This window comes from Vulpes lagopus, chromosome 7, assembly GCF_018345385.1.
Source record: "Vulpes lagopus strain Blue_001 chromosome 7, ASM1834538v1, whole genome shotgun sequence".
In the NCBI taxonomy this organism is placed as follows: Eukaryota; Metazoa; Chordata; class Mammalia; order Carnivora; family Canidae; genus Vulpes; species Vulpes lagopus.
This window is the reverse complement of record NC_054830.1, coordinates 54,435,853-54,460,697: the sequence shown is the minus strand read 5'-3', so window position 1 is coordinate 54,460,697 and position 24,845 is coordinate 54,435,853. Positions and strand designations below refer to the sequence as shown.

Sequence of the window (24,845 nt, the reverse complement as noted above, 5' to 3'; positions counted from 1 at the left end):
TTACTGGTGGAAACGGAGGCCCCAGAGCGCAGACGCTCCTCCAAGGTCACACCGCGCGTCCGCCGCAGAGTCCGCCGGGAAACCAGGCGTCCCTAAGTCCCAGCCTCGAGAGCCGGCAGGGGCGCAGGGCGGGGCCTGGGCGGGGCCTGGGCGGGGCCTGGGCGGGGCCTGGGCGGGGCCTGGGCGGGGCCTGGGCGGGGCCTGGGCGGGGCCTGGGCGGGGCCTGGGCGGGGCCTGGGCGGCCCCTCCCTCGGCGGCTGGTTCTCGCGCGGGGGCCACGCCCCCTGGGGGCGGGCTCTCGAGCCCGGCGGGACTCCACTGGGCACGTGTCTGCGGAAGGCGGGACTTGGCGCCCGACAGCCGTTGGAGGCGTGGCTCCGCCCTGCGGGCGCGCTCCCTGCGGGTCTCCCGCCCTCTGTGACGCAGGCGCGGGCGCGGGCGGGGCGGAGTCGAGTCTGCCGGAGCTCCGCCCCCAGCGCAGGCGGCCGAGGCCGGGGGCGTGTTCTGGGCCGGGCTGTGCCCCGCCCCGCCCGGTCGCGGAGCAGTGGCCAGCGCAGGGAGGGCCGGCCCCGGGATGTGAGTGAGGCAGGGGTGGGCGCGCGGGGTGGGGCGCCCGTCCAAGCCCCCGGGGCTCCCAGGGTCCCTGTGGGCGGGAGCACGAGTGCGCGGGCTACCGGGCGGGCCCGCCAGGTGCGAGCCCAGGTACGGCGGGAGAGGGGCCGCTCGAGCCGGGTGAGCCCGGGCCGGCCCCGCGCCCCTTCCCTGCGGCCCGAGGGACCGACCAGTGCGGGCCGCGGGGCTCCGACCTGGGCGAGGGCGCGCGCCGTGCGCGGGTCTGACGTCTGCTCTCTCCCGGGCTCCACCGGCTGTGCGGAGGCCCCCCCGCCCCGCGGTGGCAGCAGCAGGAGCCCCGTTCTGCTCCCGGTGCGGCGGAGGCGGAGGTGTAATGGGGGGGGGGGGGTCAGCTGCGTGGCGGGACTGAGGTGCTCTCCATCCCTGGCGGCGGGTTGGGCCACAGCCTGCGTGAACCCAGACCTGCTGTTTCTGGGAACTGTCACCCCAACCCCCAGCTCTCCGGGATAGGGCGCTTTCTGTGCTCAGCTGTTTGGATGCATTATCTCGCCACAGTCACATATTTTACAGTTAAGGAAACTGAGGCCTAGGGCCGCACAGCTGTTTAGCGTAATTGTTGTAATGTGGAGGTGAGATGCTGAGGCCTTGCAGCCAGACTCACCTGGGTGCACATCGGGCGCCGCACAAATCTGCAGTGTGACCTTGGGCACGCCTTGGTTCCCTCTCCAGGCCTCCGTTGTGATGCTGGTGCTTACCTCCTAGGGCTTGGGTGAGGTTTGGGTTGGATAGTGCAGGGAAAGGGCCAGTGTGCAGTAAGGAGCTGCTCTCATGACTGTCGTTGCTGTTGCTAAGTGGCCCTTTTCCTGGGGCTGACGGAGCTAGAGGTACTGGGTCAGGGCTGCGTGGTCAGGGGGGAGGAGGCTGCTTTCTGCACTGAGACTGCCCCCATGTGTGTGTCTGTCCCTGTGCACACGGAAGGCCACACACAACTCAGCTGTACCAGCATGTGCCGGAGACCCGCTGGCCCATCGTGTATTCACCACGCTACAACATAACCTTCATGGGCCTGGAGAAACTGCACCCCTTTGACGCGGGGAAATGGGGCAAGGTGATCAGCTTCCTAAAAGGTATGGAAGGCCCTGTGAGACCCTACATCTGTTTCTTCCAGCCCACCTCCCCCACCCCAGCCCCCAGTCCCCTCCCTGTGTCTTCCCTAACACAAGCTGCACTGTTCCACCTCCAGGCTCAGCCCTCAGACTGCCTTCCGCTTGTGCTGGCAAAGAGTCTTTTCAACAGACTCTGAGCATGATATGTTGCTCTTAAGTCTTCACTGCTCCCCAGCACTGTGGGCTTGGGTCCAGTCTCTGTCCATGCAGGCCCAGGAGAAAGGGAGCTGATTAAAGATGGACAGAGGGAAACTGAGGTTTAAAAAAATCCAGTGTCTGTTCCCCATAAGCTCAGAGAGTCCAAGAAGCAGGGTGCCTTTGCCCCAACCATACTGATTACAGATGGAGCAAGTTGGAGCCCAGAAATGTTAGGGAACATGCTCAAAGTCACACAGCTACTAAGTGGCAGAATGGGGTCTAGAACTCAGAGCTCCAGGCTCCCACCTTTCACAGCTCATTCTGCTGACTAGGGTGGTGCTCTGGAGTGTAGTTTGAGCTTTGGCTCTGGTTTAGGTGGGAAATACAGGAATCACAGTAGGCTAGTGTGAGAATATTTTCCCTACCCCCCCCCCACCCCGTATTAGGGGTTCTTTAAATTGACAGAAGTAGGGAATGTTACCTAGCATAGGACGAGGCATTGTGGAAATCTTGAAATCACACAATCCCGATCATGCCATGGAGAAAGTTTCACGTTGGGGCTAGCCTGTCTTTAACACCGAGGCCCATCTTCCCCTTTTAACAAATGTAGAGGAAGCAGCAGGCTCTGCACGTTGTAGAAAATAGAATCAAGTTACAGATTAATAACAGTGTGTCTCTATCACATATGTTTTCTATTTTTGGTTAACTTCTATTTATGGCGATTGATACCAATTTTCCATTTACAATAGTGACCAGAATGAGTATTCGAAGAAAACTCTAAGTAGAAAAGAGTACAAGTGGTGTGCCAGGATGGTGAGAACCCCGGTGTGGGAATGGGGGTGGGGTGGGGTGGTTAGTGAGACCAGCCTGCTACTCACCTCGAGGTTCTCTTGCCTTCTAGACTATGGTCCTTCATGCTCTGTTTCCAGCAGACCCAGCCTGAGCCACTTCCCTGTTGCCCTTTCTTGGGAGCCCAGCAGCTCAGCATAGGGTTTTTTGTCTCCCTCATCTCTGAGCTGACCATCCTCCTGACGTCTCTCCTCTGAGGATGTGGGTGGAAAGGAGGCAGGGGGCACATGGTGAAGGGCCTTCAGTGCTGCCAAGAAAAGAGCTGGCCTTTTGCCTGAAGGCAGTGGGGAGCCATGGAATGTTAGTAAGGGGAAGAAGAGAGAGTAGAGAGTGCCTTCTGTATGTGGAGCTATATGTGGGAAATGTATGGAGCCGGTTGGTTTCTAAGGGTTACACATTAACACTGTTTCCTTAGATTCTGACCGTGTCCTTATGATTTCTCTAGAACCCAGAGCATCATGGGTCTGTTCTAACTGTGCCCTAGAGCACTTCCTGCTCTTGGCTTCAGCATTTTCTTTTGCAAAACAGAGCAAATCTTGTCTGGTGGATGCAACGTTACCCAAACATCAATTATTTGCAAACCGCTTTTGGGACTTTGCCATATTCTCATACCACCTGCTCCATTGTTTACTTCTTCTTCTTCTTTTTTTTAATCAACTTAGCTTCTTCTTTAAAAAAAAAAAACAAAACCTTAAACTTGTTTTAAAAGGAAACATTATATCATCTAAATGGGAAAATCCAGTTTCATTTGCCATAAATAGAAGGTCATGGTTAAAAAAATAAATGCAGCAAAACTGTAATTTTCAGGCTGCTTACTGTGGCCTGGCAGTCTGTGTGGCTACTGCTTTTTGTGTTAAAAAGGGAGATAAGCGAGGGCTTAGGCAGGCCTTAAAGAGAGGCCATACCCACTGAGCCTCCTATGACATCACCAGAAGGTGGAGGGAGAATCCAGAAGAGCTTTTCTCACTTTATGTTAACATTATTTGTTTCTGTGCCACCTGCCTCTGAAAGCTGTCCAGCCACACCTGAGCTCACCTCTGGGCTGTCAGTGGCTTGGGAAACAAGGATTGCTGGGTGCCCAATGTCTGATGCCCTCTGGCCTGAGGGCCGGGCATCAAGGGAGGTGACCTGTTAACAGAAGCCAGCAGCTGCCCACCTCCTGACTTGGGGCAGGGTGAGCAGAGGCCAAGTCTACAACCTACTGAAGGAGGTGGTCTGGAGCTGGGTCTGCCTTCAGGTCATCAGGGAGATGGGCTGCCCACTTTGTGGTTTCAGAAGAGAAGCTTCTGTCAGATGGCATGCTGGTGGAGGCACGGGAGGCTTCGGATGAGGACCTGCTGGTGGTGCACACAAGACGCTATCTCAATGAATTGAAGGTACAGGGGTGGGAGCCTGGGGGGCTGCTGACTGGGAGGGGTGGCCAGAGCAGGGGCAGCCCAGCCTGGGGAAGCACAGCCTCCAGGGGCTCCATTCCTGCTCCTCATGTGAGCCTGTGGTCCCCAAGAGAAGGAGAGAGGTGTCATAAAGAGGCAGATACCAGGGATGGGCTAGGCTGCTCCAGGAGGTAGTGAGATCCCTGTCCCTGGGGGTATGAGAGGGGAGGATGCTCATTTGGTGGAGTTTGAACCTTAATAGGGGTTTCTGGCTTCTACATTAGTGCCTTTCAATCTGCGTTCTATGAACAAGCCTCAGAGATCCTTGCTGACGTGATGGGTGAGGGGACCCCCGTCCCTTGTCCCTATCCAACCAAAGCTGTCCCATTTAGGTCTATCTTTATATTGGGCTGAAGTTTAAGATTCTAAGAACTGCTACTGCTAAAGATTTGTTGAAAACTGCTGGGCTAGAAACTAGTTTGAAACTTCCTGGGGCCAAGCAGGGACTATAAACAAGTGGTCAGGCAGGTAGGGGTGGTGTATGGGGGCAAATGGGGGAGCTCCTGCCCCTTCCCAAGTGGGTAGCTGCTACTCAGCTCCACTGTGGGCCCAGGGTGGCCTGGGGCCTGGCTTTCTAAGAGAAGTTAGAAATTCAGATTATTAAGCAGCAGTCCCTGGTTTCTTAAAGTGGCGACTCATTTCAAGATTTTTAAATCCCATCTGCAGACCAAGCCAGGCCTATAGGCAGCATGCTCGTGACTTCTTTGTGGCCTATAGGCCACAAAGCTCTCATCAGTGCTTGAGGGTCTGAGACCCCTGTGTGAGGTGCTCCCCTAGAGGGGATGCTAGGCTGGAGGGTTGCATCAGAACCTGGTGCTGCCAGCCTGCCCTGATGGGGACACGGTCAGGGATGCCACAGGTTCTCTGCCAACGGTATGGGAGCCCAGACTCCTGACCCCCAGCTCATCTTAGACCTAGCACCATGGCAGATGCTAGAGGTCACCAAGTGCCTCCCCTCTATAGGTGTAAAAACCTAGGCCCAGAAAGAGGCCACATCTGCTCCAGGTCACCCAGGAAGTCCAACAACCCTCAGGGAGACCCTAGGTAGGGCATCTAGACAGTCTTCCCGGCTCCTGGTCATGGCTGCTACCCATCCTCCTCCCAGACTCTGGCCCGAGCTGTGAGAATTCTAGATGGAGTTGTGACAGTGTCAGCTCATGAAATATTACCAGGAAGAGGTTGAAACCTGGATCCTGGGAGAGAGAGGTGTGTGAGGCCTTGGCAGGAAGCCCAGTCCTTGGCTGCCCTGGTTTCCTGGGGGCCCGGACATGCATGGTCACAGTCCACAGCCCAGGAGCAGGGCCAGGAAGACATGCCTGCCAGAGTCCAGAGGGTGAGGGTGGGGAGCAGGGACAGATGGCAGCGGGTTGGGGCAGGGAGGGACCAGAACAGAGTAGGGCCAGGGTGGACTGAATGTGAATGTGCCAGGGGAAGGCTGGGGGCAGAGGGGATAGGCTCTAGGACCCCACCTGTTTGAGACTTCAGGAGAACTATTCAGGGCTGACTGCATGGCTGCCCTTGGGCCCCTAAAAGCCTAAAGGCAGCTTACTGTGTGATAAATAATAATGATAAAAAGTGTTGACTGGTAGAGACCTAAGTAGAAAAATGAAGTCAAGAGCAGGAGAATTCAGATATGCCGACTGAGAGGACTAAGCAAGATGCTATGATTGGGTATTTGGTTTGGAGCTCCCTGGCAGCAAGAGCATAAGGAGAAACATGATGATTTCCATAGCACCTACTAAGGTGAAGTAGTCAGTCTTTCAGCACATCTGTATCAAATACCGACTGTGTTCTGGGTACAAAATGAAGAGTAAGCAAGTTTCCCTGCTCCCGTGGATTTGCATTTTTGTTGTGGGAGACCGAGAAGAAAGAAGTAACCACACAAGAGGACTTCACAGAGCACCAAGGGCTACAAAGGAAGGAAAATAGAGGGGTAGCTGGGTGGAGGGCGATGGTTGATGGGGTGGCCTGGGAGGGAATAACATTCCAGAGCCACACGCCAGGAAGGGGAGGGGACTTTGGCTCCTAAAGGGTGAAGGGGAGAAGGGTGCTGGAGGCTGCACAGCACAGGGTCAGGATAGGCTAGCAGCACCTGGCCACCCTGGTCTTGCAAGCTGTGGGAGGAGCTTGCATTTTGTTCCAGGTGCCATGGAGGAGTGATGAGGTGTGATGTGTCCTAGAGCTTCATGCAGGACATGGGCCCATCTGGGTAGTTTTGGCATTTAGGGGCTGCAGCTCAGGAACATCCCCCCTGCCCCTACCACATTCACCTGGAACAGTGCCCTGGAGAGTTCCTGCAGGTTTCTTGGCTCTTCTGTGCATCCTGTGGGATGCCACCCCCTCACCTGCCCCACCTCACTCTGCCCCCCACCTGTGTCCCAGGGCTCATGCCTGGTCCTGTCCTGGTGTGGCCTTCGATGCTTAATATTTTAAGCATGGAAGGAGATGCAGTAGCCTGAGGTTTGCCAAGGTGTTATCCATTCAGGGGAAGAAATGTTTATAGAGCACCTGCTGCGTGCAAGGCCCAGAGTTGGCCCCGTTGAGGGTTGGATTGCGCCAGTGCCAAGTTTTTGCCTTCTGCTAACCCCAGTGACTGTTTGCCTGGGGTGTGGGCTAGTGTGATGCTGATCTGATATCTTGACCTTGAATAGTGCTTGGGATACGTTTATCCAGCAAATATATATATATATATATTTTTAATCCAGTAAGTATTTAATGAGCACCATTCTGTGTTCCAGGGAAGATATAACAAAAGAGATAGAGCCCCTCTCCTTAGAGCCCCTGGCATTTAGGTGGGAGAGAGTCAGCCAAAGACATGATAATGAAGTCCATAATATGGTGTGTTCCAAGGCACTCAGTGCTGTGGGCAAAAGTACAGCAGGAAAGAGGGTGGTGGGGACTGCAGTTTGAAATAGGGAGGCTAGGGAGGGGCTTACTGACATGTGATCATGGACTGGGGCGGTGAGGGAGGGAGTCAGCTATGTGGGAATGTGGAGGGAGAGCATTCCAAGTAGAAGGATCAGCAAGTGCAAAGGCCCTGAGGCAAGAGCATGTCCAATAGGTTCTGAAACAGTACTTGCCACTGGCTGGGATGAAATGGGAGGTGGGGGAGACTGGCAAGAGATGGGGTCAGAAAATGATCAGGGGCCAGGCCACACAGGGCCCTTTGTACTGCTGTGGCTTTGCTCTGAGGGCCATGGGAGCCAAGGAGTGTTTTAAGCAGAAGGACATGCAAGAGAAAGAGAACCATGGGTGCCCGAGGCACAGGAAGTCTGGCCACCTCTTGGACTTGGACCTAGTCACTGACCTCACAGCACTGGGAATCCTTTGGGGGAGGGAGACCTTAGCAGCAGAGCAGGGGTGGGAGGGGGCTGAAGTCCCAGTGGCAGAGGGTCTCTGGGAAAATGCCCCCCCTCCAAGCTGCCTCCTATTCTTCTCTCTCTCTCTCCTCTTTTCTTCCCTGAGGGGACTCTTGTCTCCTTTTTTCTGTCATTCATGGTAAAATTCAGATAGCATCACCAGTAACCATTTTAAAGTATAAAATTCAGTGACATTTAGTACATTGACAATGTGGTGTGACCGTCACGTCTCTTTAGTTCCAAAATATTTTCCTGGCTCCAGAAGGAAGCCTTGAGCCCACAAAGCGGTTATTCCCCTTCCTGCCTTCTCCCCTGCGCCTGGTTACCAACCACCAGCCCGTGTTCTAACTCCATGGGCTTGCCTTTTCTGGATGTCTCTTCCTATGCGTGGAATCCTACAATATGTGACCTTCAGTGTGTGGCTTCTTTCCCCAAGCACAAGCGTGCAGTTTTCAAGAATCATCCATCCTGTGGCATGTATCTGCACTTCATTCCTTATTATGGCTGATTAATATTCCGGTGTGTGGAGAGACCACATTTTGTTTATCCATTCATCAATTAACGGGCATTTAAGTTGCTTCTAGTGTTAAGCTTTTGTGCACAGTGTTGCTATGACTGTGCATGTAGGAGTATCTGCTTAGGTACCTGATTTCATTTATTTTGCTTGTATTCCTTGGACTGGAATTGCTGGTCATAGGGTAACTCTTTGAGGAAACCCCAAAATGATTCCCATAGCAACTGCACATTATATATTCCTAACAACTGTTCAAAAAGGTTCTAATTTCTCTACATTCTCATCTACCCTCGTTTTCTGGTTTGTTTTTGTTTTTGATCATGGCTAACTTAGTGGGTATGAGGTAATATCTCATTGTGGTTCTAACTTGCATTTCCCTAATGGTTCATAGCACTGATCATCTTTCCATCTGTTTATTGGCCATTTTTGTATCCTCTTTGAAGAAGTGTCTGCCCAAGTCACTGGCCCACATTAAGAAATTAGATTGTTTATCTTTTTTGTTGTGGAGTGTTAAGAGTTCTTTGTGTGTTCTTGATATTATATGATTTGCAAATAACATCTTCTCCCATTCTGTAGATTTTATTCTTGCTCTCTTGATACTGTCCTTGGTTGCACAAAATTTTTAAATTTTGCTAAACTTTAGTTTACCTATTTCATCTTCTGTTGCTTGTGCTTTTGGTGTCACATCTAAGAATCCATTGCCAAATCCAAGATCATGAAGGTTGACTCATATGTTTTCTTCTAAGAGTTTTAGTTTGTGTCTAGGTCTTTGGTCCATTTTGAGTTTCAGTGAATGCATATGTCTATGCTATGCCACTGCCACATTGTTTTGATGACTGAGGCTTTGTAGTAACTTTTGAAGTTGGGATTCGCAAGTCCTCAAACTTTGTCCCTGAACAAAACAACTTGAAGTTGTTGGGGTTTTTTTTTTTGTGTGTGTGTGTGTGTGTGTGTGTTTGAAGTCCTTTGAGATTCCCTGTGAATTATAGAATCAGGTTCTCTACTTCTGCAAACAAGGCCATTGGGATTTTGATAAGGGTTGTGTTGACTCTGTAGATGAGTTGCGAGAGTATTGTCTTTTTTATAATATTAGGTCTTACAACTCATGAACAGAAGATATTTTTCCATTTATTTAGATATTTAACCTCTTTCAGCAGTATTTTGTAGTTTTCAGGGTGCCAGTCGTGCACCTCCTTAAATTTAAAGTTAAATTTATTCCCAAGTATTTTACTATTTTTGTTCTTGTAAGTGGTAAAATGGTAAAAATACTTTAAAAAAATATTTTATTTATTAGAGAGAGCATGAGCAGGGGGAGGGGAAGAGGGAGAAGCAGGCTCCCTGCTGAGCAGGGAGTCTGACATGGGGCTTGATCCCAGGACCCTGAAATCATGACCTCAGCCAAAGTCAGAAGCTTAACCAACTGAGCCACCTGGACCCCCGTAAATAGAATTACTTTTTTTTTTTTAAGATTTTATTTATTTATTTGACAGAGAAAGAGAGAGAGAACACAAGCAGGGGAGTAGCAGGCAGCGGGAGAAAGAGAAGCAGACTCCTTGCTCAGTGAGGGAGACCAATGCAGGGCTCAATCCCCAGGACCCTGGGATCATGACCTGGGCCAAAGGCAGACACTTAACTGGTGGAGCTACCCAGGTGCCCCTGAAATCTTTTTAAATTTCCTTTTTGGATTATTTGTTACTAAGGTATTGAAATACAACTGATTTTTATGTGTTGATCTTGTATCCTGAAACTTTACTGAACTTAGTTCTTCAGTTTAAGAGGGGTGTGTGTGTGTATTCTTTAGGATCTTCTGTAGCCAGCGTCATGCCACCTGTGAACAGAGATAGTTTTACTTCTTGCTTTCTAATTATTTCTTTTTCTTGCCTTTTTTTTTACTAATTATTTCTTTTTCTTGCCTAATTGCTCTGGCTGGAACTTCCAGTATGAGGTTGAATAAAAGTAGCAAAAACAGGCTTCTCTCTATCTTGTTCATGATCTTAGGCTGAATGTTTTCCATTTTTTAGTACTGAGTATGACATTAGCTATGGGATTGGGTGTATGTGTATATGTGCAAGCTTATGTGTATGATAGATGCCATCTACCAGGTTGAGGGAGTTGCTTTCTATTCCTAGCCTGTTGATTGACTTTATCATAAAGGGTGTTGGATTTTGGCAGAGGCTTCTTCATCAACTGAAATGATCAAATGAATTTTTTCCCTTCTCTCCTTTTGCTCCCACTTCCACTGGGACTCTGAAGGGTTGCAGCTGTCTCTTCCCTGAGAGCAATTCTTTTTCTTTTCTTTTCTTTTTTTTTTTTTTTTTTAAGATTTTATTTATTCACGAGACATACAGAGAGAGGCAAAGACATAGACAGAGGGAGAAGCAGGCTCTGCCATGCAGGGAGCCCTATGCAGGACTCCATCCCAGGACTCCAGGATCATGCCCTGGGCAAAGGCAGACACTCAACCACTAAGCCACCCAAGTGCCCCTTGTTTTGGATTTCTGAGGGTCTACCTGAGGAAATCAGGCAGCTGGAGAATAGAGCCTTCTAGAGCTGAGAGTATGGGGCATGTGTGGATCCCAGAGGTATCTCCAATTTCATGTGTCCTACTATCTGTGAGATCCCCAAAAGGCTGAATTGGACATGGAGGCCCTGACACCTGGCCAGGCCCTGAGATAGGGAAGCTCACAGGCCATGCCCTTTGGTGGGCAATGGACATTAGGCTTGGGCAAACCTCCCTTGTTCATGTCAATCATTCATTCATACATTCATTCATTCGTTCATTCATTCAGCACTGTGGGGGTCAAGTTCTGTAGAGCAGCGGTTCTGAAACTTGCTTAAGCAGAGCCTGCTAGGAATGGAGGTGCAAGGGATTCCTTGAGGGCAAGCTTCGTTATGAAACGTATAAGAGAGGATGGGAGGTGGAGAGAAGCTGGGCACACAGGAGGGAGAAATAGAGGTGTGGCCTCGCTGGATCACAGAAGAAGCTCTGGGCTGTCTCAGGAGCAGGGCCAGGCTGTCACAGCCCCTTATCAGCCAGTCACTGTTTTGGGCTCTACTGGGGGGCACAGGTGAGGTGGCCTCCTCTGAGGAGTATGCAGGTAGAGGTCTGGGCAAGAATAGACAGCATGTACTGTAAGCACCTACTGTGTGCCAGGCGTCACTCCTGGCCTTGTCTATATGGTAGGAATGAGCATGTGCCTACCCTCCTGGCCCTTGACATCCTTCTGGAAGGGACAGATAGCAACAGAGACATATGTCAGGTAGAGACAGGTGCTGTGCAGAAAGATGAGGCAAGGGTGGGGGTGGGGGTGGGAGGGGGGTGCCCAGTGGGGGTACTTCAGATGGGGAGATGAGGATAGGCCTGGTGGATGGGTCTAAGTCCTCATTTTAGGACTGATGGGGAGGGGCTCCTATTTCATGGATGTGGAGTCAGGAGGGAAGTAAAGGGCCGTGCCCAAATTCACCAGCAGTGGCAGAGACCTGAGTTGGACCAGTCTGATTCTGAGGAGGACTGCTGAGCCCTGTCCCCGCCCCGCTTCCATCTAGCCCATCTCTCAATGCTCTTGCCTGGGGCCAGGCTCTCAAAGGGCCTGACCTGCTGGCAGAACTGGGCGCTTTCATCTCCACCTGCTACGCGCACGTCCCAGATAAAGTATCTGCCCTCCCTCTGTCATGCTCCACACGGCCCCATCCTCCAGGGGCCAGGTCACCAGCCTGCCCCACCCCCTCATTTATTTTTCACCCTGGCCACTCGTAGTTTTTCTAGAGCAGCACTATCCAACAGAACTTTCTGCCATGATGGAAATGTTCTAGAAGGGCTCTGTCCAGGAGCCGTTAGCCACATTTGGCTACTGAGCACTTGATCTATGGCTAGTGAGACCGAGAAACAAAATTCTATTTTTTTAAATTGAAGTATGGTTGTTTTTTTTTTTAATCAAAGTCACAAAATTCTAATTAAAATTTTTAAAATTAATTTAAAAGTGAACCCAAATAGCCATGTGTGGCTGATGGCCACTGGATTGGGCAGCACAAGTCTAGATCATCAGTAGGCAGCGTCACTGCCTTGTGCAGAAACCACCGCTGGGCCCGGGAGAAGGCTGACACGTCTAGCACCCTCTTTCACGGCCGGAAGTGGAGATGCGTTGGCAGACGTGCACCTTCTCCCAAGGGACCTGGTCCCCTTGGCTAAATCCCAGATGTGCTTCTGGTGACTTTATGCCTGGCTCATGTAAAATTCATTTTCTAGCCTACGAGGTTCCCCGTGGGTCCCACATGACTATAGCTTTTCAAAGATCAGTACGTGTTATGTAAAAAGTAAAGCAGGCTGCTGGAGGTTTGTGGCCAGGAAGTTTGGGAAACGGGGCGAAACGAAGTTAAACAGGATTCTTCACTGTGAAATTTAGAGCCTTTAACACACCAGAGGGTGTTGTGAATTTCCAGGAGGCGGACAACATAAGACATGTTTCCCAGACTTGTTTGACATGGAACCCTTTCCTGATGGAGAGCTGAGCTAGATAGTCATTGTGGAATGTACTTTAAAAAATGCCCTTTTCATGGTTTTGCATCTATTTTGGACCCCTCAGGAGGCAGGATAAGGTTTCATTTCCTTTCCATCCTTATTCCCTACTAGTTTGCTGAGGCGGAGAGGGAGGCAGGGACCTAGTGTGTTCCCTCAGTGACTCATTTAGTTTTATAGTTTTAATTCATAGCCAACGGTGGCTCCATGCCTCCCATGTGCCAGGCCTATGCTGGGCTGTGGGACTGGTGTGCTGAACGCATAGAGCTGGCCACCTTCCACTCCTTGGGTCTCTCCCCCATCACATATGTGCACGCGCACACATATGCCAATGCACACAGACATGGACAGGTCTTGGAGCTTTCCAACCTTCCTGCTCTCAGCCCTAGCACCCCCACCTCCTCCCAGGTCCTGTGGGGCCTCCATGTTGTACAACCAGAGGGCTGGGGCTTGAGGAAGGCTGGCTGGGTACCTCTTTTCAGCCTGCAGGTGGCAGAGGTTCCATGGGCCCTGCTCACCAGCTCCTTCACTTGAGTGAGGTAGCCAAGCGAGCTTCCCCAGCCTTCAACTGTCCTCAGCCTTGGTGGCCTGGAAGGGGTGGCCACACAGGTGGTCAGTGCAGTTCAAGGCAGCATGGGTGCCCAGCATACCCGGACCCTGACAATGTCTTCCCTTTTGGCTGGGGTGGCTGTGGTGGCCCCTACAGGGTTGACATGGGTCCTGTCCCAGCCATGAGTGGTGCTCTCTGGCTAGGAAGCCTGCCAGGACTTTCTCAGGTGTGTGCCCTTTGTCTGTCTCACTCCATCCTTGGCCCTTCCCTCTCCCTCTCTGCTGACTCCTTTCCCTCGTTGAGCAAACCTCTCCTGCCCTAAATCTCCTCTCCTGGTGGGGGAACCCAGTAGCAGTGGTCCCTGTCCTCAACACCTCTCTCTCTCTTTTTAAAAATATTTTATTTATTTGTTCATAAGAGACACAGAGAGAGGCAGAGACACAGAGGGAGAAGCAGGCACCATGCAGGGAGCCTGATGTGGGACTTGATCCCTGGACTCCAGGATCATGCCCTGGGCCGAAGGCAGATGCTCAACTGCTGAGCCACCCAGGCGTCCCAGCACCTCTCCTTGCTTATTCCTTCCTGAAACTTCTCTCTGCCTGGCCACCTGAATGCCCTACCTCTGCCCTGCCCTAACCTGTCCCAGAACAGCCCTCAATTGTCCCAGTGAGCTACACTTCTGGGCCTTACCCTTTAGGGGTGGAGTGTTGTGGTTCCAACCTTGCATCCTTGACCCCTCTGTCTGCCTATCCCTCTCGTATTGTCTGTTAACTGTTCCCCTCTCACCTCTCTGGGGCCCTCATCATCTCTGGCTTCCCCCTGCCCCCTGGGGGCGGTGGCTGCTTCTATTGGAGTTCTCCTACATGGTCCTCCTGGTGTGGCCAGAACAGCTTGGGAAAGCATTGTCTGATGGCTCTCTGCTGCTCTGGCGAGGCTGTCTGAGAACAGTCTCTGGCAGCCCAGGCCCTACGTGACAGGCACGGTCCTGTCCCAGCCGCACCCAACTTCTCGGGAACTTGGACTTACTTTCTGTCTGCTAGCAGGTGTCTTTCCTTTCACCTTGACCCTGATATCTGGGCAACTTTGTTTCACTTTCAAGGTCACTGCCTCCAAAATGCCTCTCTGCTCCCACCCAGACACAGACCGTGCTCTCCATCGAAGGCTTTGTCGCATTTAAGCGCCTCTTCACTAGTCTCCACCTTGGCACCTGCTGCCTAGCAGACACTCAGTAAATGTTTGCAGAGGACCCTGGGCCCCGCTGAGGTCCTGCCTGGGGTGAGAGCAGATGACACAGATGCAGGTACATCCCCAGCCAGGCAGAAGATGGTTCAGGATCTGGGTGCATGGACGTTTGCCCAGGGGCCTGGGCAGGGTCATAGGGAAGGCTGTGTCCTGATCTGGGTGCAAATGCCTTTTGGGTACCCTGGACCCCCCTGACTCAGCAGCCGAGATGAGGGCCTGATCCCCCTTTGGAGGGAGATCTGATTCCCGGTGCATGAAGAGGTCACGCTGTGCCAGGAGAGCAGGAGACCTGGGCTTCCAGTGCCGACGCTGCCAGTGACTCACTGTGTGACCTTGGAAAGAAAGATCTTCCCAGGTCAGGGCCTCAGTGTCCCCTCCTTTTGTACAGTGGGCAGGCTGGGCCAGTGCTGGGTCTGCAACCCCTGTGACTTGCAGCTCTTGTTGTGGGCACAGGAGGGCAGCCAAGAGCTGTGGAGCACAGAGGAAGGGACCGACAGTTTTAGGGAAACTGCTCTTTTCCGAGCCCAAAGCTGGGTGGGGGGCTCTCATTTCTGACCAGTTTGACAGTCTGCCAGACTGGAAGTTCCAGGGCACCTTGAAACCGGCACTACAAGGAATCGGATTTCCCAGCTGCAGCCTCTGAGCTCTGCCAGCAGTGGGAGGCCAATGGCCTGCGTCTCTCCCTCCGCAGTGGTCCTTCGCTGTTGCGACCATCACAGAGATCCCCCCTGTCATCTTCCTCCCGAACTTCCTTGTGCAGAGGAAGGTGCTGAAACCCCTTCGGACCCAAACAGGAGGAACCATCATGGTAGGTGGGGAGGCTGGCAGAAGGACCTGCTGGGCTTGGGACCCCCACACCTCTGGGCTTCCCCGCCCCCCCCCCCCAGCTCTCCATCTGGAATATGCTCCTCCCTCTTGGTAATTGCATAAAATCCTAAATAGTCCCCCAGACAGCAACAATGACTTTTTCTCCCAAAGCCTCTCCCACGTGCTCTGCTGCCTTGGGGACACTGAATTCCTTGTTCCTGGGGGGGGGGGGGGGGGCTCCTATTGGAGTTACCGTATTTGCTGGTATATAAAGACATGTTCCTATGCCCCAGAGAGTATATAATCAAACTGGCACCAATATACTCAACTCAAGGTGGAAAAGCAAACCCCCATGACTTCAGTGATGGGTCATGCTCTGCTCACCTGGCATCATGGGTATGGCAGTAAAGAGCACTTGCAGCAAAATGAGGTTTCACATCCCCTATGTAGTTGTCTGTAAAACACAGAGAGAGAGGCAGAGACACAGGCAGAGGGAGAAGCAAGTTCCCTATGGGGAGCCCAATGTGGGACTCGATCCCTGGACCCCGGGATCATGCCCTGGGCCAAAGGCAGACGCTCAACCACTGAGCCACCCAGGCATCCCAATATTTCAGCTTTAAATGTAGGATGATCTAATCCAGGGCTGGATCAAGACCTGTTGATCCTGATAGTTTTCTTTCTAGCTTTGCAAATTTGTACCTTTTTGTTTATTTCTTGAGGTATTACTGCCCACCCCCAAATGATGATTTCTTAAAGGATTTTGGTATTCAGGCTGCCGTATTTCCATGGGAAAAAAAAAGTCTATTTTCCCTTTGAAGGCCCTGTTAAGATCATTGTCAGCTCACATGTGATCATAACCACTTTGATTTCTTCCAGTTTCTTTGCATAATTGCAAAGGAGCTGATGTACTGCACATCTCATATGCCAGCCGACCCGTACTTACTTCCAAGCCTGAGTCCGAGCTTGCTGGAGGGTGGGTACCGCCTGAACCCTACCTTATATGTCAGCCCTACGTCCCACTGACTGGACCTAGTGTCTATGGAATGAAGGAGCGAATCCGTGAATGAGTGAGTGAGGGAAATAGTTGCCTGTGCCTCTCACCCTGTGCTTGTCTCCAAAGGCAGGGAAGCTGGCCATGGAGCGAGGCTGGGCCATCAATGTGGGTGAGTGCCCTGGCCAGCCTGGCCTGCTGGGTCCTGGGGGCTGGGAGGGCCACACAGCTGCTCTGTGAGGCAAGGCTCTGGTGCCTCCAGAGCCACCCCGAACCTCCTTATTAAGTGGGATGGGGGACAGTATGCAGCCATCTGGTGTCTGGGAGGGATCAACCAGTGCCTCCATCTGGTGTGGAATCCTTCTCTAAAGGAGTTCCCCAGCTCTGCCTTTGCATACTTCCAGTGACAAGGAGCTCATTCCTCTGCAAAAGCCTGCATCATCGCCTGGGCAGACCTGAATGGGGCTCAAACCTGCAGCATTTCAGTCTTTTCTGAAAAACTCCCATCAGCCTCCTGGGGCCCAGGACCACCTGCAGGGGTTTAGTCACATGATGGGCAGACAGGCCTGGGTCAATACCATGTCCTCCTCGGGGACCTGAAGGCTGATAGTCTGCGGTTCCCCAGACTCCCCTGCAAGCCTGGCTCATGGGATGGCGACATACATCTTCCTTGTCCCTTATCTGTCCCTCACTGAGGTGCAGCACTTCACAGTTAGCACACCTCTTTGCTGTCTGGCCTCTCATCTGAGCTGGGCATCATTGTTGTTGGTCCCACTGTACTGATGAGGACACAGCTATGGGGAACAGCCTGGTGGCTTGCTCAGAGTCTGGAGCAGAGGACCCCTACTTTGCTGTGAGCTCTGCAAGGCCAGGGGCTGGGGCTTTTCCAGGTTGGCATCACCAGGTACCCAGCCTTAGGTCTGGCATAACTGTGATGTTATGATAGACTGCTGAACAGATGAATGAAAGAGGCACACTCTGCACGTCTACAGCAGGGTCCTCACGAAGACCCAGGGAAGCCCTTCTCCCGTGGAAGGTGTTGTGACCTGACAGTTAAGAGCCCAGGCCCAGATCCAGCCTGGGTTTGAATCTTGGCTCTGCCATTAGTGAGCTGTGTGATCCCAGGCGAGGTGCTGAGTTTCTGTGTGCCTCAGTTTCTTCATCTGTAAAATGGAGATGATGGTACTAGGGCCCCCACTTGGAGCTGTAGGGAGGTTTCTGTAAGTTCTGTGCCCAGTCTGGGAGTTCACAGTTGGCTGTTATCTCATTATTAAGATCTGTTGACAACCTGTTGGTGTGAAAAGAGGCGAGTCCTTTGTAGCCATGGGTCCTGGATTTGAACTGCTGGGTGGGACAGTTGTTGGGCTCAGTTTCAGAGGCCCCTGAAACTCGAGTTCTTTTTTAGGGGTTGCAGGGCAATGGGCTCTCAGGGTGGGGGAGAAGCAGGGGCCGGATCCCTGTGTCCAGGGCCTCCCCATTGCCATGAGTGCCCATGACCAACAGAAGGTGCCCCTCCTGGCCATCACTTTCTACCATCTGCAGAATGTGGGTGATCCCAGGGTAAACGGGCCCCCATAGCTCCACCACCCCTTCCAGGCATGGGAAGTCACATAGAGGTGGCCTGGCCCTACAGAGGCAAGGAACAACTTTTGCCTTGGGCCCCTGGGGGTTGTGACGGGTAGTGGTGGGGTGGTGACTTGTCAGGACCACCCTGAGAGGTTTCATGCTCTGGGCAGGGATAGCCTTGATGACAAAGCTGTCTTCATGACTCAGGGTTCTCAGTTCATTTTGCCAACCTGGAGTTCCCGGAGCCTGGCTGAGCAGGACTGGGATACGGGCAGGATGTAGGGGCAGGGGAGTGCCTGGCCCTGACCACACCGTGTCTGCCCTCCTGCAGGTGGAGGCTTCCACCACTGCTCCAGTGACCGGGGCGGGGGCTTCTGCGCCTATGCGGACATCACACTGGCCATCAAGGTGCGCCCGAGAGCACGTGGGGACTCGTCTCCAGGAGCCCTCCCGGGGGTCCCCCTGCCACCCCCAGTTTGGTGTTCTCCTCCACATGACAGAGAAGGGAACTGAGTCCCCGGAGGGGAGGAAGCCTGCAGGTTGCCCAGGCAGTCACTTGCTCATCTGCATGGCCTGTTCTGCAGGGAGATCGCACAGCCTCCAACAATGGCAGGGACAGGAGACAGCAGCCTATTTGTCAACAATATAGGGAGCACACTGCTCCCCCAGAGTGAGGAGCAGGTAGAAATAATGATGGGGATTGCAATGGCTGGTTCCGGCAGGCTCAGCCCTGCCCCAGCCTGCACTGGCCATGGTGCACCTCATTTATGCCTCACCTGTGCAGATGAGGAGACCCAGGCCCAGAGAAGTGAGGGACAGGGCTCACACTGTCCCTGCTTACACCTCTGTGGGGTTGCAGAGCTCCCCTTAACCACCCTGTGCCTGGCCTGGTTCTGGCGTCAGGAATGGCCTGGTGTGGTCTCTGTTCTCACAGGGCACACAGACTAATAGGGGCGGGGGGACAGGTCAGCAGACCCTGGCCATTTAGAGAGAGGGATACACGGGAGACCTTCCAAGAGGGTGGGGAAGGGGAAGGAAGACTTCCTGGAGAAGGTGGCATGAGAACTTGGCCTTGCAGGATAAGGCAGGGAACGCAGGATGAAGTTCCAGGCCCAGCCTTGAGGGAAGGTTTCCCCCTTCCAACCCCTATATATTTCCTGAGGAATCCTGGGCTGTCCCTGAGGGCTAGCCTGACTGCCCTGCTCCTGACCTCCAGCCCTCTAGATCACAGCACATGCTGCCTCCTCCAGGGAGCCTTCCCTGACCCCTCACACATGCTTCTCTCAAGCCACACAGTCCTCCTGGGCATGTGAGGTCTTTGCCTGGTGGCCTGATTGTCCACAAGTATGTGCGGCCTCTCGCCTGGCCCCTCACCAACTAGGAATACCCGGGGCTGTGTCCTCTGGCTGTGTGGGTTCTCACTGCCCCCCTCTCTTCCCCTGGCAGTTTTTGTTCGAGCGAGTGGAGGGCATCTCCAGAGCCACCATCGTTGATCTTGATGCCCATCAGGTGAGTACCCTGTGGGGCTGCAGTCTCCTGGCCCTGCCTCCTCGGGCCCCCATGACAGTCAGCTGTCACATAACTGCTCATCGTGGGGCTCCCTTCCCCCTGGGAACATTGCCAAGCCCCAGGCCGAGTCTCTGCCACCCCCACCCTGATCTGCCTTTCTCCTCGCTGCCCATCTTCTGAGCCTCAGGCTGGAAGCAGAGGGTCCGTCTGTCCCTTTGCCCCACTCAGGCCACCCAGCACGCTGGCTTCTCCTTGCTTCTGTCAAACCTAAGGGTCCTTCCTCCCTTCTGACCACCCAACACACCAGGCCGAAGGCTCTTCCTGAAGCTGGGTCTGCTGATGCCATGCTCTCTAAAGCCTGCTGTGGCTTCCCAGGGCTTCCTAGTCAGTTTGAGGTGCTACCCCCTGTGGAGAGCTGAGGACCACTGTGGCCCTGGCCCTCAGACAAATGCTTACACACCTGTCTTTAGGGTTGCTTGGGCCTGAGGCTACTACCCAAGAACTCATGGCCTGAGGGTGAAGCAGCAGAGGGCAGGGCTTCCTTCTCAGGACTCCAAATTGAGGGTTGGCTCCTCTGGCCAGACAGGACAGGACATTAAATGGGCACTTGGAGACGCCTCCCTCACCCCTGCTATTGTGCCCTTGTGCTGGCGGGTGCCCCACTGTGGAGCCCGTGACGCTGAGCTTCAGAACCTAGTCACACCTGCACAATCCTTTCCAGTTTACCTTTCACGTCCCCGACCCTAGCTGATCCTACCGCAGACTATAGAGAGTGTGGCAGGGCTAGAATTCCTTTCTCATCCCATGGAGAAAAACTCAGAGGGCTGGGGCTTGCTCCAGGTCACACTAGAAGACCACGGGGCTGGGATTTGAGGTTGAATTCCAGCTCTGCCACTTAACAGCCAAGAGACCCCCTGCCTCCAAGGGCCAGCTGAGCTGCCCAGGCACATGGGCCATTTCCGGGGGGGGGGTGTGTGTGGGGGGGGGTGTCCCTTCCTTGTCGAGGACACCTGCCTGCAAGCAGCTTTCATGTCCTCCCCACAGGGCAATGGACATGAACGGGACTTCATGGGTGACAAGCGTGTGTACATCATGGATGTCTACAACCGGCACATCTACCCTGGGGACCGCTTTGCCAAGCGTAAGCTGCCCCCTGTCCTTCAGTGTTAAATGTACTCCTGCTTGGATGGAGCACTCTCTCTGGGGTGTTCCCTATGTTCTGGGCTCTGCAGAAGGCACTTCATTTATTCTCAGCATCCCTAAAAGGCAGGGATTGTTTCCATTTTTCAGACATGCAGACTGAGAATTAAGTCGCTTGCCCCATTCAAGACCCCATAAACTTGGGATCCCTGGGTGGCGCAGCGGTTTGGCGCCTGCCTTTGGCCCAGGGCGCGATCCTGGAGACCCAGGATCGAATCCCACATCGGGCTCCCGGTGCATGGAGCCTGCTTCTCCCTCTGCCTGTGTCTCTGCCTCTCTCTCTCTGTGACTATCAAAAGTAAATAAAAATTAAAAAAAAAAAAAAAAAAGACCCCATAAACCTTTCCAATATTATATTAGGCATTTGTCTGGTAGAAAACAGGGAATGACCAAAAAAGAAACAGCAGGAAAAATTTGATAAATAGAATATAAAATAAGATGGCATAAACCAGGTCAAATATAAAAATTGTTAAAATAAATGGAGTGGGTGAAACTGATCAATCAAAATGCAGAGACTCCTAGATGGGCCTGGAAAACACAGCAACCTGCCCGCTTTGCAAATAAATAGGGGACATTTGTGCGGTGCATCTGTTGAGGGTAACTCCGCCCCAGATGTGGCCCAGGGGCACGATTTCTGAACTGAGTCTTTCCAAGGTGTTGGAGATTTGGGCCTGTTGGGCACAGCAGGGTGGCCGCATTTCTGGGCAGAGGCTCCAGGAGGCGATGAAATCAGATTATCACCCACAAGGGCCCTAAATCCTCAGGGCAAAGTGTTTTATCTGCAGCCCCTTCCCTCCTTTGGGCCCCCTTGGCAGTTCTTAGCGCTCTTTGGCTTCATTTTGGCTGGCATGAGGCAGAGCAGTGCTGGAGTCAGACCCTTTCCAATCCTGCCTGAGGTCCCAGGCAACCCTGACCCTCCTGAGCCTGTTTGCTTTCTTTGCACATGAGGGCTGTCCCTGTCTCCCCCACAGAGGCCATCAGGCGGAAGGTGGAGCTGGAGTGGGGTACGGAGGATGATGAGTACCTGGATAAAGTGGAGCGGAACCTGCAAAAGGCCCTCCAAGAGCACCTGCCCGACGTCGTGGTGTACAACGCGGGTACCGACATTCTCGAGGGTGACCGCCTTGGGGGGCTGTCCATCAGCCCACAGGTGCGCCCCGACCCCGGGGGGGGGTGCGGGGTCTCCCCTCGGGTGGCAGCAGGAAGGCGGGCAGCACTGGTGCTTCTCCTGACGCCAGGGAGGGCCCGGGTGGGGAGGGCTTCCCGAAGCCATGGGGACCCGGGCCCGCCTGAGCTGACCCCCACCCTCCCTCTGCAGGGCATCGTGAAGCGGGACGAACTGGTGTTTCGGGTGGTCCGGGGCCGTCAGGTGCCCATCCTCATGGTGACCTCGGGCGGCTACCAGAAGCGCACGGCCCGCATCATTGCCGACTCCATCCTTAATCTGTACAGCGTCGGGCTCATCGGGTCTGAGTCCCCCAGCCTCTCGGCGCAGAACTCAGACACGCCCCTGCTGCCACCCGAGGTGCCCTGACCGTGCTGCCCTCCTGCTCTTCCGTGGCTCCCCGCCTGCCTCAGCCCTGCCCGCCCCTCAGTGCTTCTCCTTTTCTAACCACGGGGGTGGTGGTGGTGGCTGCCAGGAGGTGCCGAGGGGCAGGGGCCGGTCCCTCACTGGGCTGGCCTTGGGGGCAGCCCCCCCGCTCCCCCATTGGGTGTCAGGGGTCTCTGGGCCCCTCAGTGGCTGGGGGCTGAAGGCAGGGCCCGAGTCCCAGCCGACTCACGTGGGGTTGCGGGGTCCAACCAGGCCCTGCAGAAAGGTGGGCAGTTTCCCAAGGTCGGAGAATGGGAGGTGAGGCTTTGGGGGCCCAACTCACAGGATCTGCTTCACCCTGTCTTCCTCACCTCAGGGAGGGCACAGGCAGCCATGGGCATCCGTGTGGGTGGGCCTGGGGGCCAGGTGCCACAGCTTGGCCTCCTGGGGGTGGTGGGCTCTGGACTCCCAGCCGACAGGCAAGAGCCCTGGTCCTGGACGTGACAGGTGGCCCAGAACGGCATGCGAGTGGGTTTTCCCATCTGGTATTCCCCTTCAGTGAAGCAAGGGCTGGACCTGCTTTCCCAGGGCTCCTCGGTGGTGATAAGAGCAGGAGAGGGCCCGAGGAGCCCCAAATCCATGTTCCAGCCATGGTCTTGCCTGTTTGGGGAGAGTAACAGGTTTTGGGGGAAGAACGCTTGGCTCAGTGAGGGGCCTCAGCACTGGAGGCTTGAGGGGGCTGCTGACCCTGGTGGGGAGGGGCAGAGGAAGGTGAAGCCCAGAAGGGGACCCTGGAGATGGGGACAGGTGGCCAAGCTGAGTCCTGTGGGACCTGAGGCCCCAAGTATGGTAGCCGGGCTGGCGTTCCTGGAGGTAGTTCAGAGCTCGCCATCCTGGCCTATAGGTTGTATGGGTAAGACCTGGGGCAGGGGCTTGGGGGGTGGGGGGTGGGGTGGAACAGGGTGTGGCTACAGCCTCCACTGTCCTCACCCAAAGTTCCCAGGTCCTGACTATGCTTGTGTCTGAGTTCCCAAGGGGGCCCTGACCTCGTCCTCAGCTCTAATCTGAAGAGAACACTCAGGGCCACCCAGGAAGCTGGGTGGGGTGAGCATCCACGCATCCACCCCTTTACCTGAGTGTGTTCTTAGCGATCATGGGTGGGGGGTGTGAGGAGGGAAAGCGAGCCAGCTGAGGCATATCCCTGTCCCCGAGCAACCCCACCATGGGGCTCATGTTCACTACCATCTGGGGGTAATCTCACATCCTCCCATGTACTCCCTTGGTGCTCCCGCCCCTGGGGGACAGGAGGAAGGGTTTCAAAATCATGAACTATCAAAAAGACTGACCTCCTGGACTAGACCTCGAGGCACTAACCACGCACTTGGACTCCGCCCCCCGCCCCCCGCCCCGCCTGACCTGACTGAAGGTACCTAACATCCCCTCACGTCCACCTGGGGCCTGCGACATGTGGGGGCAGGCAGTGGGCTCGCTTCATCACTGTTGAGCTGCTGTTTGTAGAGAACCATAAAGGCTCTTCTTGATTGGACTGGCTGCTGTGTGTTCTTGAGATGAAACATTCTTACCTCCTAAGGATTAGAGGAAAGAAGGGTTTCAGATTCACATAGCAGAGGCTGGACATCAACAGCTGCCCCATAAATGCTAGTATTTTATCCCATTCTCAGAGTCCAGTGAAGTAGGTCATTGTTCCCATTTTACAGATGAGGCATTTGAAACTCAGCAAGGAATTTGCCCCAGGCCGCACATGTGCTAGAACCAGGCTTGAGCCTAGCTCTGCCAGATGCCAAACTACGTGTTCTCAGATGCCTCAAATCTGGCAGGGGGTGAAGAAAGGAGGTGGGACCTGGGAATGTGTGGAGAGGGGAGGCAGCTGGGGGGCCCTGGCAGGGCAGCAGGTGAGGTGTGGGGGCAGTCTCCCAGCCCTGGGCTGTGGTTGGAGCATGGGGATGGGACACAGGGCTGGGCTGGGGCAAAGGGGTCCAAGGCAGGTGGCGAAACGAGCCTGTCCTCAGCCTGCAGAGTGACCAGGGCATCCCCAGTGTTGGTGGCACAGCCTGGATGGGAAGCAGGGTGGCCCCCAAGTGTTAGTGCCAGGGACAAGGACATCTGGTGTGATCTGGTGAAGATACCGGGGTGGTGGTGGGGGCAGGGGTCCAGTTGAGCCCTGTGCTGGGTATAAGGAGGATGATGAAGGCTGACAAGGGCCAGGCCCTGTTCCAGGCTCTCTGCACGGAATACCTATCAGACATCACAGAACTTTGAAGTAAGAACTATATTTATCTCTGTTTTACAGATGTAGATATGAGGCTTAAAGAGGGGTTGGTTAGTTGCTTGAGGCCCCCAGCTAGTGAGTAGAGGAACAGGATTTGAACCAAGGCCTCAGCTCCAGAACTTATAAGCCATTTCCTCATCTGTAGGATGAGACCTCTGAAGGTGCTCATTTAAAGGTGGTTCCAGAAATAAATACCGTAATGCATGGAATGCACTTAGGCCATTTTCTTGGCACCCAGTAAATGTTAGTCATGACAATCACGATTCTCCTGTAGGTCAGGTTAAGAATCAAGGACAGTTGAAGCAAAGCGTTCAGGATCTCTTAGGATCTGTGTGGTTTGCTATTTGCAAATGATAGCCCAAGTTATAGAAACCCAGAGGAACATGCCGACTTTGTGAAGTGCTGAGGGTCTGGCCCAGCAGCCTTGCTGACTGGGTGGTTCTGTGGCCCAGGGTGAGTGTGAGGACAGGCGAGCGGAAGTCTGGGGTCAGACATGTGCTACAGAGAGAACTGGAGGGGGGCAGGCAAGCTTGGGAAAGCACTGTCCAGTGGGAGCCCACCATGAGCAGCCCTGGTACCTGGCAGGTGTGAGATTTCTGCAAAAGACCCCA

General features: G+C 53.9%; 1 protein-coding gene across 3 annotated transcripts; it reads left to right on the top strand.

Annotated features, from left to right (window-relative positions):
- The first annotated feature begins 426 nt into the window (after positions 1 to 426).
- Positions 427 to 23,490, top strand: HDAC11 (histone deacetylase 11). Of its 3 annotated transcripts, none has more exons than XM_041763693.1 (10): positions 427 to 576; positions 1,552 to 1,700; positions 4,002 to 4,102; positions 15,032 to 15,148; positions 16,268 to 16,310; positions 18,036 to 18,112; positions 19,151 to 19,213; positions 20,258 to 20,354; positions 21,385 to 21,510; positions 21,732 to 23,490. In XM_041763693.1, coding segments are annotated over exons 1-10 (900 nt in total). In that variant the 5' UTR covers positions 427 to 574; the 3' UTR covers positions 21,857 to 23,490. The 3 variants fall into 3 exon arrangements, with proteins under 3 accessions (XP_041619627.1, XP_041619624.1, XP_041619626.1); XM_041763690.1 differs by having other exon boundaries at positions 428 to 576; positions 21,385 to 21,563; XM_041763692.1 differs by lacking the exon at positions 427 to 576 and adding an exon at positions 587 to 924 and having other exon boundaries at positions 21,385 to 21,563.
- The last annotated feature ends 1,355 nt before the right edge of the window (positions 23,491 to 24,845 follow it).

Excerpts from the sequence above, each read along its gene's own strand:
- HDAC11 (XM_041763690.1), top strand. Across the intron at positions 1,701-4,001 it reads GGTGATCAGCTTCCTAAAAG|AAGAGAAGCTTCTGTCAGAT; the intron begins GTATGGAAGGCC and ends TTGTGGTTTCAG. Across the intron at positions 21,564-21,731 it reads GGCTGTCCATCAGCCCACAG|GGCATCGTGAAGCGGGACGA; the intron begins GTGCGCCCCGAC and ends CTCCCTCTGCAG.